This window comes from Nymphalis io, chromosome 23, assembly GCF_905147045.1.
Source record: "Nymphalis io chromosome 23, ilAglIoxx1.1, whole genome shotgun sequence".
Classification (NCBI taxonomy): domain Eukaryota; kingdom Metazoa; phylum Arthropoda; class Insecta; order Lepidoptera; family Nymphalidae; genus Nymphalis; species Nymphalis io.
In genome coordinates, this window is record NC_065910.1 from 1,327,673 (window position 1) to 1,344,597 (window position 16,925).

Sequence of the window (16,925 nt, forward strand, 5' to 3'; positions counted from 1 at the left end):
GATAGCGTAACACACAAACAATAAAACAAATAAATTAACTTTCGCATTTATAATATTAAAAACTTAGAATATTTTAGTTTGTTTTAGATATATAAATATAAGTTACATATTATAATAACGAATATAAATAAAAATATGTTATTAATTTGATAAGCATTAATTACTTTGTCACATAAAATGCTCCAAAGTTATCGTTTGTTATATTATTGTAAACATAAATAAGTTACTATGGGTTACTTATGGAGATCTACAAATCAAATGTACAAAGTTTTAGTGTGTTTGTTATAGTTTTGGCAGCGTTCGCTTGGAAAGCGCCCAGACCGACAATTTTCTCCGCGACTTATTGATAATACATAGCCTATCTCAAAAATGTACAACGCATAATCATACTATATAATCCATAAAGCATAAACATAAAACTACTACTGATCACAAAGTGAAAATTCCATATCGATCAGATTAGTAGTTTTTGCGTAAATAATAATAAGGGAAAAATGTATTTTTGAACAAATTTTAGATAATAATTTAAAAATTTTCAGTCACTTCGTTTTTGTATTATTTTTTTTCTCATAAATAATTATAATAACATGACATAGTATATTTGTCAAATTTATGCGACAAATATAGTATGTGATTTTCTTTAAACGTGAAGTGTAACAGCCTGCGAATGCCCCACTGCTGGGCTAAGGCCTCCTCCTCTTTAGGAGAAGGTTTGGAGCTTATTCCACCACGCTGCTCCAATGCGGGTTGCGGGAATACACATGTGGCAGAATTTCAGTGAAATTAGACACATGCAGTTTCCTCGCGATGTTTTCCTTCACCGTCAAGCACGAGATGATTTATAACCACAAATTAAGCACATGAAAATTCAGTGGTGCTTGGTCGGATTTGAACCCACAATCATCGGTTAAGATTCACGCGTTCTTACCACTGGGCCATCTCGGCTTCTCACACAAATGTTTAATAACTATAATTATTTCTACAAATTTAATAATACTTATATGTACGTTAATAAATAAGACATTCAGTAACTTATCCTAGTACACGAAAGCATATAAAAGCAGCACAGCCTTTTGGCACGTTCTCCACATCACGTAGACTCGGTTACCGTGAAATAATTATTCATTACCGACCTACCAAACTCCTCCGATATTCAATTCCAGCCTGCACGCTAATTTGAATAATACTCGCGATTGTTAATCACGATTATCGAATGTCAAATGTTTATTATTGAATCGGTTGTGTTTGTAATTTGTGGATTCGCATGCGAATTTAGTACACACACATTCGTCATTTACAACATATATAATACAAACACATGATTAATATTTTTTTATATATCAGCGTAAATGTTTGAAAATAGCACATGGGATGGGTAAGCTGTCAATGGATACGTCATTCTCCCTCCTCAACACACCCTTGAAAGAGGGTGAAGCGAATTTTTGGTGACCGTTCGTTGAGTGCAAACGCTAACCCTTCTCTTATACGTCATTGTTAAATAAAGTAATTAGTGAACCGAGTGTTAAGATTACTTTATATACCTTGAATTTTTTTGGTGGTAGAGTTTCGTGCATATCCTTCTAAGTAATTTAATTCAGCAATTTTCGTGTTCTGGTTTAAAGGGTGAGTGAGCCAGCGTAATTACAAGCACAAGATACAAAAAGAAAGAAAGTTGGTGGCACATTAGCGATCTAAGGAATTGTTAAAAAAAATTTAATCCGCCAATGTCTATGAGTTGTGCTTACCATCAGGTGGCCCATTTGCCGACCTACAGATAAATAAAATCAAATTACGTGTTAAAGAAGTACATAACTATTTTATCTCTGTATATTTTATTGTTTTACTTGTGAGCATTCAGTATATAATAAAAATAATAACAATTAAAATTATATTTGTTAATAAATAAACGCGTTTTTCCAGCGACAAAAAAAAAGTTGGCAGTTGGTAAAGTTAATCTCATCAAGACGTTCGCTCATATTATAAACAGTAAAAAATAACAATTAACTACTACATACGTAATTGTAAGAGAAATATGCATATTTCGAGCTCAGTTACGTAACAGTGAAATACGTTTTATTAAATATTTATTTAATAAAAAATAATAACGCTTTTCAAAATAAATATCAGTTATCCAAGTTCTTATAAAATTTTAAACCACATAATGTTATAACGAAACCATTAAAACTTCGCGCTTGGAAATCTAAACGAGCTATTACACTACACTGAAATTTCTAGCTGTTATTTACAGATTCTTACTTTTATGTCGATTTAGTTTTAAAGTAAACTTACATTATTAGTGTTTAATGATCGATACTGCTGAAAATAATTATATAATGACTTAAAGACTTTAACAAATTAATATAAACATAATATAGCAGTGGATCGGCAGGGTTAAACTTAATCGAAGATTCAGTTTCCAATCTAAGTACCAGAATTATTCAAGTAATTAATTTGGTACATAATTTTTTTTTTTTATAGAATAGGAAGGCGGACGAGCATATGGGCCACCTGATGGTAAGTGGTCACCAACGCTCTTAGACATTGGCATTGTAAGAAATGTCAACCATCGCTTACATATCCAATGCGATATCAACCTTGGGAACTAAGATTTTATGTCCCTTGTGCCTGTAATTACACTGGCTCACTCACCCTTCAAACCGAAACACAACAATATCAAGTACTGCTGTTTTGCGGTAGAATATCTGATGAGTGGGTGGTACCTACCCAAACGAGCTTGCAAAAAGCTCTACCACCAGTAAAAAATACTGTATGTATGATAGACCTTAACTTATTTAGTAGCAAGAGCTCGAAGTAAATATTTATTAAAATATCTGTAATTCGATGATTGGAAAATAAATGTTACAAAATCAGTAGCAAATAGATTTCAATTTAATTATAGAAAATACGTACGTTTTTGTAACAACAGTTTTGTTTTAAATTCCAATATGAAAAAAGTACTTTTGATTGTCATCGATAGGCTTGAGAGCGTTTACCGGGCCGCGGTCTCCAATCTATGACGTCTACTCCAATGGTTATCGGACTGTGATATACGTGAGCCACTACCACTTCAGTCTGCTAATCATGCAAGCGTTCTTAGCGTGTTAACTCCGGTTGTGCTACAGGTTTCTCCAGATTACCACGTTTCTAATCTTATCCGTTAAAGATACTCTGAGCATAACTCGCTCCATAGCACACTAAGTGACCTTGAGTTTGTGGGCTAGTCCTGTAATTAGTGTCTAGGTTTCGACACCGTGTCCATCTAAAGTAAATCTCCATATAAAGTAGACATTTATAAAATATAATACATGACTTCATTAAGGTTTGCGGGTAAAATAACAAGTTAATTCTAAAAACAATATTCAAAATGTTTTCTTTAAAATAAAAAGGGGAATTATCTAGCCGCTCGGAATCTCTAATGTAACTACAAATTATAGAGATTGTTAGTCACAGATATAATTAAAATATATTTAGCTTTCAATTTATAGTAACAACTTCATTTTATGAAATACCAAACAGTAGTTTACCAATCGGATCAAAACATATTATTTGTCGTATGGCTGTTTATTGGTAGAATATGTGAAGACTGGGTGGTACCAGATGGACTTGCACGAAGGCATACCACCAAGTAAATATCTGCCACCGATAAAAATATTGCATTTTAATTAAAACCTTTCGATGTTTTTTTCTCAACGTCTGCCCACTAACCTGCAAGCTATTCCTGCTGTTTAGCATAGCATGGTTTCAGATGTGTAGTAGAAGCATTAATATACCTTACATTTATAATTATTTTGCAGCAATGCAGTTGATATTTCAGAGAGTACATGTTTGCTGTAAGAATTTTGCCGGCACGAGTTAATGTTGGTTTGTTTCAATTTTATTTTAAGCTAGTGTTAAGAGAATAACCTAATTCAGTAAAGGATTTTCAGTGAATATTATTTACAGGAAAGCGTAGCTATTTATTTAGTATTTACAATGAGTGATTAGTGGTCACTCTTGTTTAGCTGTTATGTTTATGGCTTTGGGATCCTCTTATGTAAATTAATATGAAACATAAAGCCGAGATGGCCCAGTGGTTAGAACGCGTGAATCTTAACCGATGATCGTGGGTTCAAACGGGCAAGCACCACTAAATTCATGTGTTTAATTTGTGTTTATAATTCACCTCGTGAATTATTTTGTTATTTTATTTTTGTATTATTTAGTACATTCTTATAACACTCTTTTTAATATTTTTATAATATTTTTATTATTATTAGTTTGAGTGTTGTACTTAGTTTACCTTAAGTGTTAAACTTAAATAATGTAAATATTAATTGGCTCTATTTGGTTTTGTTTTAAGAGATTTTTCAATATATATATTTTTTTTATAGAATAGGAAGGCGGACGAGCATATGGGCCACCTGATGGTAAGTGGTCACCAACGCTCTTAGACATTGGCATTGTAAGAAATGTCAACCATCGCTTACATATCCAATGCGCCACCAACCTTGGGAACTAAGATTTTATGTCCCTTGTGCCTGTAATTTCACTGGCTCACTCACCCTTCAAACCGGAACACAACAATATCAAGTATTGCTGTTTTGCGGTAGAATATCTGATGAGTGGGGGGTACCTACCCAGACGAGCTTGCACAAAGCCCTACCACCAGTAGATATGATTTGTAAGTAGATATGATTTTTGTTACAAATAAATTAATAATATTTACTATCATATATATTTACTATCATTACTAACGTATCCTAATGTTTACATTTTAATTTGATGAAAGTTTAATGAAAGGAGAACACCAGCAAATACTCTATTATACGTTCAACTACTGTTCGCCATATTGGATTTCTAATGACGTCGTAAGATCATTTACGCTTCTACGTAATAACGTTACATCGATGTTATTGTTATAATTATTATAACAAGTAGCACCGCGCGGTTTTAATCGCTTGAACGTTACTTTTCTTAACAAATGGGCTATCAAGCACAAACAGGTTTTTTAAAAAGTTGTAGTAGGAATAATAATAATGCTTTCCGACGCACGGTAGTGTACACACTTTCAGACTCCGGGCTGCTAGTCAGCTGGCGGCGGTCAGCGACTTACACGTAAATCAACGAGGCAGTCAGGTGTAGTAGAAGTAGTATTAGATGCTGAGATGCGCGTTGAAACATGAAAAAAACTTTTATTCTAACTTACAGCTCAAGTTTAATTGTACTTATCGTACATTACTAGTTTAATTTATTATTTACAAGTATAGGCCCGCGTGTCAGGTTGGTGTGTGCTGTGTTCATCAAAACATCTTCTCTCTTTCCTTCTTTTGTATGATGAATCTCTTCTAGAAATAAGCATATCTTTTATATTAATTCATTCTCTTTGACATTTTTGTATCTATTTTATTTCTAGTATATAGTAGTATACAAGGCAACGTTAAATAAATAACATAATATAATATTTTATTACATTTAATTCTAACACAAACATGTATAATTAAAATGACTCCTTACTTAAGGGATATTAAAGCACTTTCCACTTGAATCGTATTACATACACCTGCATTCATCACTGGATTATAGGCTTCCGTGTAATACCTATAATCAACCACAACCGGTTACATCCGGTTGAAACCGGATCCGGCCGCTAATGAGCAACGTAATTATGAAAACGTCAAATAAACCATTCGAGATGATGTTTAACTAGAAGAGCCGTATTCGGTTCAGAGATTAAGGCGACTTAAATGAATATATGTTGACGCTAATGAGCGGTTACTGTTTTAGTTTCGAATATTTTTACAATATCAGCAGACCTCGACTTAGAGATCGGAACTGGAGGCCCATAGGCACTTTGAAATTTGGAGGAATCCATTCCGAAATGGTTAGAGTAAAATTATAATATTATTTTTCTCTTGTAGGCTAAAAATAAATCCGGCTTAATATCAGTGACGTTATTAATTTTATTCCGCATTTATTTTTTAAATATTACATAATTGAAATGAATTATGATTTTATTGAAAAAGTATTGGAAAAATAAAAAAATATATAAACATATTATTTTAAATCAGTTCTTAAACATAAAAAATAAAGCAGACGGGCTAACATGCTACCGGTAAGTACTTTGCATATGAAAGCTTTCCCATGAAGTTTTCCATCATCGCCGAGCACTAAATGAATTATAAACACAAATCAAGCATAAGAAAATTCAGGGGTGCTTGCCCTGAGTTGCAATTTTCTATTATAATTCACTTAATTTTAACCTCTGTCGTAAAAGAAGAGTTATATAAGTTAACGTGTGTATCTGTGTGACTGTCTGTAGCATAGTAGCTCCCAAACGTATGGACCGATTCGGGTGCGACTTTTTTCATTTAAAACCATATGTGATCACGATGGTTCACATCTGGTGGTAGAGCTTTGTGCATCAGATATTCTACCGCAAACAGCAGTACTTGGTATTGTTGTGTTCCAGTTTAAAGGGTGAGTGAGCTAGTGTAATTACAGGCACAAGAGACATAACATCTTAGTTCCCAAGGTCGGTGGCGCATTTTCGATGTAAGCGAATGTTAACATTTCTTACAATGCCAATGTCTATGAGGGTCGGTGATCACTTGCCATTAGGTGGCCCATATGCTCGACCGCTTACAAAAAAAAAGTTACATAGTGGAAGTTCTGTTTAGGCATTTGAAGACAATCAGCTCAATTCTAACTTGACAAAGTGGGCTTTTCTACCAACTTTCCCAAGTCTGATTGATTTGAAATTGTCCCTTTTAAGCGATCTAGGTTCGTATATAATAAAATTAAAGGTCCAACAAACACAATGTTTTTTTTTTTAATTTTTTTGAGATGATTTTTGTTTCGGGGGCTATTTAAGTTTTTAATTTAATTGTTACATTAACTGTCACATAAAATATTCATGGCAGCATCAAAATTAAGAACGGCGAGGCGTTGTCGTATCCAGTTGGTAAAATTCCATATAATAATGAGCTGTATGAAAACGTTATTAATTTTAAATTGGGTTTTACACGTAAACATTGTTTCGTTAACGACTTACCTTTGTTACAATAAAATGGGTTTCATTTTTATATTCAATAATTAAACGTAGACATGTAATTGTGAAAGTGAATTTGGAAGTTCATACATATTCGTTCATTGTATTATCGGTAGGCTGCCGGAAAATGGGCCACCTGATGTTAAGTGATCATCACCGCCCATGGCCGATGGTGATATAAGACATATTACCCATTCCTTACATAGCCAATGCGCCACCAACCTTGGGATCGAAGATCTTATATACCTTGTGTTGTAATTACGCTGGCTCACTCACCCTTCAAACCAGAACACAACACTTCTAAGTATTTAGCGGTAGAATATCTGGTATATACCTGGGTAGGTACCACCCACTCAGATGTCATCCAGGTGATGTAAGAAATATTAACCTGCCTTCGTATCTCTCACTCTTGAAATGATAATACGGTATTTTATGTGTAATATAATTATTGTATGTATTTCGCATACCTCTTTCTTTATATTTCATGATTTTGTTCTGCGGTGAGTCACGACTTAGTTCTCACGGAATAGAATATAAAGATCAGCTATTCATTAAAATTTTCTTAAAATATGTACATAGATTAATAGTAACATAATATGTAAGTAGTAATTAATATCCTCAACTTATAATCGAACATTTAAATCGTTAATATAAAAAACTTTATAAGAATTTGTCGCTCCATTGACGTTAAAATTTAATAATGGCACTCATTTTATTTATAAATTGCGTTCAATTGAATGTAAAATTTGTGACGCTACCTAGTTATCAGCAACTTATCATTTTCCAGTTGAATTTTATCAATGACAAAATAATAAATCAATGTTTTAATGAAATTGTTAATGTAGGTGAATAAATGTTTTTTTACAATATCAGAAGTCTTTCAGTGGCAATATCAGATGGTATGGCTGGCTCGCTCACACTTTGAGATGGCCTAGTGGTTGGAATACGTCAATCTTGGTCAAACTTGGGTGGTGGTGAATACTTACCATCAAGTGGCTAATATGACCGTCCGCCTACCTTCTTTTAAAAAAAAACAGCCGGACTTAATTTCAACAAGCTCACCGCTTTTTAGAACAAAATAGGTGTATTAGTAATTGCTTGCGAATTTGAATTATTTAATATTATATTTTTAGTAACAAGAACATGAAATAACCGCTTGTCAAGTCAATAATTTTAATTTAAGCCATGTAAAACTGTGAATCTCAACTCCTTGAACGGTTTATTTTATATACAAAAACCTTATATATTTATATAACTATATAATATATAACTAAACATGCAATTCTCCGATACGCGCTTTAGTTATAATTTTTATATATGTATATTGTTTTCTGTTAAGCATAAAAACTTTATTATTTTCAATACAAAGTGATTTTTTCTTCTGTCTTTCATTAAATAATTTCTTAACTTAAATCAGTAAATGGAGAATACGCGTTAAACAAAAATAGAATTATCTTTTTTAATAATTATAAAATTACTCTTCTAATATAATTATGTATTATATTTAGGAATAGTCGGAATACTATGTTTGCAAATAATTGAAAATATAAAAATGTCATAAGTATCAAAAATGAATGAAATAATTTACGACACGAAGAACTCGCTATATATAAATTTATGAGAGTGACGTGGAATTTCCGAGACGTCATAACTTATATACAATTTCTTATTAAATTTGTTGTGTCATATTCATGCGTTTTATTAAAATTCTACTGATATTGTATCCGTAATCCGTAACAGACCGTGAATGTCCCACTGCTGGACTAAAGGCCTCCTCTCCCTTTTTGAGGAGAAGGTTTGGAGCATATTCCAACACGATGTTCCAGTGTGGGTTGGTGGAATACACATGTGGCGGAATTTCAGTGAAATTATACAAATGCAGGTTTCCTCGCAATGTTTTACTTCCTTTTTTTTTTTTTTGAGGAGAACCTTCTCCTCAAAAAAGGGAGAGGAGGCCTTAGCCCAGCAGTGGGACATTTACAGGCTGTTACTGTACTGTACTGTACTGTTTTACTTCACCGTAAAGCACGTAATTATAATGACAAATTAAGCACATGAAAATTCATTGGTGCTTGCCCGGGTTCGAACCCACGATCATCGGTTAAGATTCACGCGTTCTTACCACTAGATCATCTCGGCTTATTGTATGCTTAACACTATTTACATATCATTAGAATTCGACTAGATATCCGACAGTGTGTTACCACCCACTGCCTTATTAATAGCAAAGTAAAAAAAAAGTACAAATCCGGGCTTAAGTTTAATTAAACATTTTAGATGTTCTGATCTATCCTGATCTGGTATACCCTGTCAATAAAATACTACCGGTCGAGTTTAATTAATAAAAGACAAGAATTTACCCTTGTTAGTAAGATCAATTGGTATATAAAGAAATATAAATAGTTAACTCTATGAATGCGACTCTTTCGAAAAAAGTCGGTTTCCATCGATTGTTTTGTTAACGCGATCTCCTAATGTGCTGTGCTATTTTATGTTTAACAGTGATAAAATAACATTTGACTGATCTTTACCTGCTCGTATAAAAACTGAATAAAACGTTAAGTCTGTGTCAATCAGACTTAGAATTACTGTACACAAAATATAAGGACATGAGGACTGATTTAAAAAAATACCTTAAATATATTTGAAGAAAAACAAAACAAAAACCTTCATTATGTCAATTACATATAAAAGCATTAACGTTACCTGTCCAAACCCTTTTTCAGTTGGTTATATGTATGATCGATGGTTTCCAAGGAACAAGAGATGAAAGAAATGACAGAGATGACGTATGACTTTTTGATTAGGATTCAATGACAATGTCATTTGGGAATGAAAAATGTATTATTATTATAAGGAAACATCTTCTATAAGAGATTTTGAAGATAATTGGATAAGATAAAATAATATTCTATTTTTAACGCAAATTTCTAAAATGACGGGCTCTTATTGGCTGAAAATTGCGTCATAGTATGTCACCGATCAATGACTATTCAGAAAAATTACTGAAACTGAACGTTCGTTGTTATTGTGTTAATATTGAGATAAATCCACTTAGAGACGTTTTTGTATAAGTAGCTTTATAAGTAACATTTTATTATCATTCTTATTTTACTAATTAGCTTATAAAAAAAATCAATATGTTTTGCACACAAACGTAAACAATTTATCTGATAAAATCTATGTCTGAAGCTGAAAAAACATAATTAAAATATAATTTATAATAATAAAATATAAAATTATTTGTTTATTTATGTATCTGCTGCGATGCACTAGTACAAACGCAAATACGTTTCTAAACAGATTTGGCTGTACTTTATAGTATGCTACATAGTTGATTACAAGCACTCGACATGTGATCTTGCTTTGTAGTCTTTTTAAATAACAGTTGGCACTAAAAAGCTTGCCACTGTACTGTACATTGATGTGTTTTGTTTTGGAACTCTTGCACTGTGATTCCTTTTAATCCAATTTGAATTGTGGATTCGTTTTAAAACCCTAAATTTCGTTTCATTTTTGTGTGGTGTTGGCCTTTAAATAAAATCTTAACGTGATTTTAATGTTTATTAATTTAAATATTATGTCGGCATTAATATATTAAAAAGCTTGAATGAAGATTGTTTTTACTAATTGGAAATTATTTTCAACATTTGCTTGCAGTTATTATGTTGATGTTACATTACATTAACTGAATGAATAAAAGATAAGATTAAAGTATTTCTTTTTAGATTTGGCAATGGTAATTGCGCCATTAAATGTGGCTAACGGCACAAAACTCCGTACTGAAACTTATAGAAATACTATGTTTTATAACATTAAGAGATTAACTACATAGTGAATAATTACACTCTTGCTTTATGTTGCTACTATTTCTTCATCAGAGGCTTCCAAGAAATATTATTCAAGCCATGAAATTGACGTTTCAAATTTTGTCCATCAGCCCATTTCGAGTTCAGGTAGTTATCATCATCGTCCTGTTCCAATTTCTTCCATTCCTCTTGTTTTCTGTAGGCCTGCAACATAAGTTGCTTTCTCTCTTCTTCCGTCATAATTGGTTCTCTTCCAGGAGCACCTTCGGATGAGGAGCATAATTTTACGGTCACTTTGGATTTGTCATTTTTACCTAAAAATAAAAAAGTAAAATCTTTATTACTATATGTATGTTATTTTCTGAGGAATGAATATTATTTTTCTAAAGATAAGATGAGAAGTTAACGTTAAGCCAATAAAGGCAATTTACAAATAAATTATATATAATTAGTTAAAGTAAAATTTAATTGCTACTTTTCAATTTACTATGCACAACTTTACACCAAGTTTTAAATATACACCTTTTAACTATCGAATATTTTACCCAAAACTCACCCAAGTGATCGCTCAACTTGTTACCGTTGAGAAGTTTCTTTCCACACGCCCAGAGGCACGCTCGAGACGGGTCGATGACCTCATTAGCTGCTTGAGTTCCAGACAGATCTTCAACATTATCTAGCTCCATCCGAACAGGGTCGTGAGGTGGTAGACCGGCTGGGAAAACGATCTTTGTAGCCCCTCGAAGCTCATCAAGGGCTCGGCACACGTCTTTTTGGGTCAAGCAGTTACGGAGATCAACCTGTTGTTAAAATCGTTACTATTATTTTTTGACTTTCACTTCTGTTTCTATGTATTTTAAATTAAAAAAAATCCCAATTCTGGGTTTATTAGATAAGAATAATTATTATAAATCGGTTACTAATCAGTAACCGATTTATAATAATTATTCTTCATAGATAAATTGTCAATTTAAATTTAGAATTTAAAAACTTAAAAAAGCCTGAAAAAATAAAGTCTAATTTATTCTGTTTAGACTCAAATGTTTTATGGCTCTTATAATTTTTTTTTGATTTAAAAAAATCTATAGAATATGATACTTTTTTTTCGTTAAATTACATTGGATACCATTAAATACTTATATGCTATAAAAGCAAATTAAATTATATTATATAAGAGATAAATTACATTGCGGCTATATACCTTGCCAAAATATTAAGCAAGGTTGCTCTAAGATAAAAAATTGCTGATAACATTTATTAAATAGAACAAATTTGTCGGATATTTGGCAAAAGTCACGGACGTCTCTTAAAAGAATTGCACCCACAGACCGATTTCTGCAAAATGGAACTTGGCGAGATCTGGTTTAGTCTCGTTTGTGCTTCAGTAATATTGATTATATTACGCAAACATTTTAAAACCATTTCAACAAATAATTAAGTTTAAAAATAATATGACTATTCAGTAATAATTTGTTGCAATTTTGTAAATTTAGTGATAGTTATTTAAACAAATACCCACGTGTTTCTTACTAATAAATTCCTTTGCTGCTTCGGCAGCTTTCTTTAATACTTCTTGGAGATGAGGGGGTGGCGCCAGCCCACAACGGCGTCCCATGTCGTCTTTTGCTATAATATACTCGGCTGGAGCACAGCGTTTAGCCCATGGGTCTTCCAGTTTTAATTCTTTTATCTTAAATAATTCATAATAAAAATCTTATAATTAATCTAAATAATATAAGAAATTAAATTAAATTTTGTATTGAAAAAATATTTATTTTAAAGGGTAGTGGAGTGTTATATAATTGTTTTCTTTGAGACATTTATTATCAGATGTTTCTAACATACAGCTGCCTTAACAAATTTGTACTATGAATTACTATAATTAAATTTGAGGAATTTACGTTTAATTTTTATGTCCCCTTTAATATTTTTCTTTGGTAATGTTTAAATGTACATACTTGATCCTCTGTCAATCCTTGCATTTCCTGTGGTAAGGATGTACCGTGCTTCTGCAGTTCTTCCATTTCGTAACAGATTCTCGTTACCTTTAACCTTCCGTTGTATATAGCTACAATATCAGCAACAACATCGTCGACTGTGTTATTAACTTTCGTTTCATATAAAAATTGGTTTTCGTCACCCCGTTTTATATGAAGAATCACCATTTTTTATTTCTATCTCTTCTTTTTTCTATGCGCTGTAGACTTATCGTTCGAAGTTGCTAATGCAAACACTAGGTACTGCTATTGAACAAATAGCCGTTGCTATAGATACTGGATGGATTTGTTACGTTTCTAGGGTGACTTTTTTTTTAATTATGCAGCAATTTTTTCCTATATAATTACAGAAAAAAGGTTGCTATAGGCTATTTGTTGATTTATATTAATAAATACTGTGTAGGCGTGACAGGAATGAGGAGCGAGTAGGCCTGCTATAAATAACTTAAATGATTTTTTAGGATATTGCTCTCGATTCGTAAATCGAAAAAAACTATATTACTGTTTATTGGAAGGAATAATCTAATTTAACTAACTTAATGTTTTGTTACTTTTGTACAAATTTTATATCAAACAAAATGACGACTCATTTTTATTTTTGTCTAATAAAATCGATAAAAAATCGTGGTTTTTCTAATTTTAAAATAATACATCCACTTTACTTTGGTGGTAAGGCTTTGTACAATCGTAGGTGTACCATCTGGCTAGGTACTACCTACTCATCAGATATTCTACGAACGGTTAATATTGTTTAAAAAGCCAATGTGGATGGTGACCAATTACCATCAAGTAAACAATTTGCCCATGCGTATATATTAAAAAAAAAAAACAAATAATTATTTTCAACATTTTTAAATTTCATTCTTCTACATTTCTACATGACACGATTGTTGCGAGAAAATAAAATTCTTACGATTACTTTTTAACACATTCAATAAAAAGATGGTAGGTATCTTCTGAGTCAGAATTATTTGGATTGTGGAATTCAGAGGACCTTTATTTTATGTACAAGACACATTGACTATCAATAAGTATAATGCTTAATCTTTTTTTTATATAGAATAGGAAGGTGGACGAGTATATGGGCCACCTGGTGGTAAGTGGTCACCAAACGCCCTTAGACATTGGCATTGTAAGAAATGTCAACCATCGCTTACATATCCAATGCGCCACCAACCTTGGGAACTAAGATTTTATGTCCCTTGTGCCTGTAATTACACTGGCTCACTCACCCTTCAAATCGGAACACAACAATATCAAGTATTGCTGTTTTGCGGTAGAATATCTGATGAGTGGGTGGTACCTACCCAGACGAGCTTGCACAAAGCCCTACCACCAGTAAATTTTTTTGTAATCATTTCGTAATAACCGACAGCTGCGCTTTTCATATAATAATGTTAGTAAAACTTACGTCTGTTATTTACAAGGTGAACTGAGAACAGCACTAAGTAAAAATATTAGCCGTTTCTCACATCGCCAATAAATACGTCGCAAGACTTTGAAACTAAAAAGTTATGTCCCTTGTGCCTTGTACATAGGCTTACTTACCTCATAACTTCTAAACATTTTAAGAGGAGCCTGAGATTTCATAATATTATATAAGCAAGTCACTAGATTAACGAGGTAATATTACGTTTAAAATGTTTACTTTAAAAAAAAATTAAGACGTCAGAATTATAAAGATATGAAAATAAGACGATCCACTCGCAGAATTCACAAGTGCAGGTGCAGAATTTAGATGAAGACTAAAGTAAAGTTTTGAATGGCCCAAGCGGATATAAACTTAGCAAATAGTTTTATATACGCTCGAAATAAGAACTAAAACTTCTAACTTGGGAATGTAAACGATAAAAAGTTAGACTTATAAGCCTAATGTACGGTTGAGGTGAGCTCTTACATGTATTAACTTTTTTATTTATTTTACGAAGACAGATAAGTAAATGGACAAGCCGATGGGAAGTACTTGGTGGTAGACTTTCGTGCAAGCCCGTCTGGGTAACACCCATTCATCATATATTCTACTGCCAAGCAGCAATGCTTAGTGCCAGTTTAAATACAGGCACAAGGGACATAATACCTTCCCCTACCTTAGTTCCCAAGATCGGTGGTGTATTTGGGATGTGAGGGATCTATAATGTATCTTAAAATGCCAAATTTTATGGGCGGTTGTGACCTTGAATGTAAATTAACATCCATTGGACCACTTGCTGGTTCATCTACCTGATACAATACAAAAAAGTAGTCATCTTGGCTCATTAATAATGACACTTAAAGAATTGTAAACTACTCCCAATTGTACTGTGCCATCTATCTAAGAAGCCTTTACTCAGTTAATTTAGTAGTAGATGCAGTACCCCTCAAGACACGCTTGTGTTATGGCAAATCTGGCATACTTTGTTCCACTCGTATTTATACCAATACCGAAATATCGTTATGGTTGAGCAGTATACAAGTTGAGGCAGCTCCATGACAATGAGTGACATTAAAGCCGAAACAATAAAAACCTTTAAAAATACATACATATATACCAACTTTCATGATAATCGGTCAATCGGTATCGTAGTATGTTATTCTCAAACGAATACACTAACATCAATAATATATATATATATATATATATATATACGTATTTATTCAAAAATTAAAAAAGTACATAAATTGATGTCAACGTTTTTTGTAAAACGTTGAATTTCCACATCGCTCCATCACATTGTGTGAATAACGCGGCTAATGGGGGATTGATTTTTTATAAATACCTCCTTTTATTCCAATGACGTAGCTTTCAGTACCAATTCACACGCTCTATTGAAATATTGAAATATTTATGAAATGCGCGTTACTGCGTCCATAGTCCGGACGAATGGTGGAATAATCTTTGAAATTTCCTCTGTGTATTTAACTAACGCCTTTATTAATTCATGAGTATTATATTTACATTTATTGCAGATTATAGATAGATAGATCTACTTTATTTCATAGTCAATAACTTTGTTATACCAATGTATACGGTTTTACAAAAGGATCTCTGAAACTGCCCAAGTAACATCAATTGCTAAATAAAATATATATATATATATATATATATATATATATATATATATATATATATATATATATATATAAGGGAGCGTTTACATAAAAGGTTAATATACAATTAGTAAAGCTATATATTGACTGCCTTTTTAGTCCAGTGACTAGATAGAAGGCCGTGGATTCCGAGGTCCCGAGTTTAGTCGTGTCAGTAAAAAGGTTTTGAGGTCACAGTAGTAGCTCGGAGTCTAAATAGAAGAATCATCAGAAATATGACCACAAATACACCCACCTTGAAAAACACGTTAAAGCGATGGATCTGCTCGTGAACTCTTTCCGTTCGTGTCGGATCGCCGACCCATTGGATAATAATTAAAGTATGGAAATAGAGGGTGCATATCGTGTACTATAATATTTCTTAGGCAGCTGGCTATGTATCTTGAGATTGGCCGCCGTGGCCGAAACTGGAAGTAATCATCTAATTGTGATAGCATACCTTGTCAATGAAATGAGCGTCCTATAGCGATTCCTTATATTCTTTCAAATATTTCCAATATTGTAGTTGTAAAAATTGACAAAAAAGATCTCCTGAGTTTTTTTCACCAGTTCAGGAGATTTTTCCCGATGGTAGGTTTTACTTTGCCTATAAATAAGTAAATACTTAACCCTATGCATAACCTATAAATAAGTAAGTACTTCTAAATTGAATTAATAAATTTATTAATTCAATTGGTGAGTGTTACCTAGACGGGTTGAGACCAATTTTAGTTAAATCTTGTATGATGTTTGTGTAAAGTCTCAAAGTAAAATGTAAATATTTATTATTCAGTATTTCTTCTGCTGAATCAGAAATAATCAGTAATACAATTATATTTCTGTCTGTCTGTCAATACAAATATTATGAAAATCAATCTCTAGGTTTTATACAATATTTTATAAATCCATATTAATAGTTTTATAATAGGGAAAAAAATAGAGACCGAACTATCTCATTCTATCACCTGTAACTTGATAACTGACAGAAGAAGACAAAACATTATTAATGAAGTTAAGAGTTATCGT

The 16,925-nt window shown here is 32.4% G+C and overlaps 2 protein-coding genes across 2 annotated transcripts in view; one reads left to right on the top strand and one right to left on the bottom strand.

Annotated features, from left to right (window-relative positions):
* Positions 1-16,925, top strand: part of LOC126777720 (protein madd-4) — a 418,598-nt gene that overhangs the window by 276,717 nt on the left and 124,956 nt on the right. The window lies entirely within an intron of this gene.
* On the bottom strand, positions 10,686-13,001 carry LOC126777686 (cilia- and flagella-associated protein 298-A). The gene is made up of 4 exons (XM_050500824.1): positions 12,795-13,001; positions 12,356-12,526; positions 11,393-11,636; positions 10,686-11,150 (listed from the first exon to the last, which is right to left on the bottom strand). The coding sequence occupies exons 1-4, from the start codon at positions 12,999-13,001 to the stop codon at positions 10,894-10,896; spliced, it is 879 nt and encodes a 292-aa protein (XP_050356781.1). The 3' UTR covers positions 10,686-10,893.

Bases quoted from the DNA above. Each gene is read 5' to 3' on its own strand.
- LOC126777686 (XM_050500824.1), bottom strand. From the start codon at position 13,001: ATGGTGATTCTTCATATAAAACGGGGTGACGAAAACCAATTTTTATAT. The intron at 11,637-12,355 runs GTGGGTATTTGT...TTTTAACAACAG, and splicing joins AATTTATTAGTAAGAAACAC to GTTGATCTCCGTAACTGCTT. The intron at 11,151-11,392 runs GTGAGTTTTGGG...TTTTATTTTTAG, and splicing joins CAAGTTGAGCGATCACTTGG to GTAAAAATGACAAATCCAAA.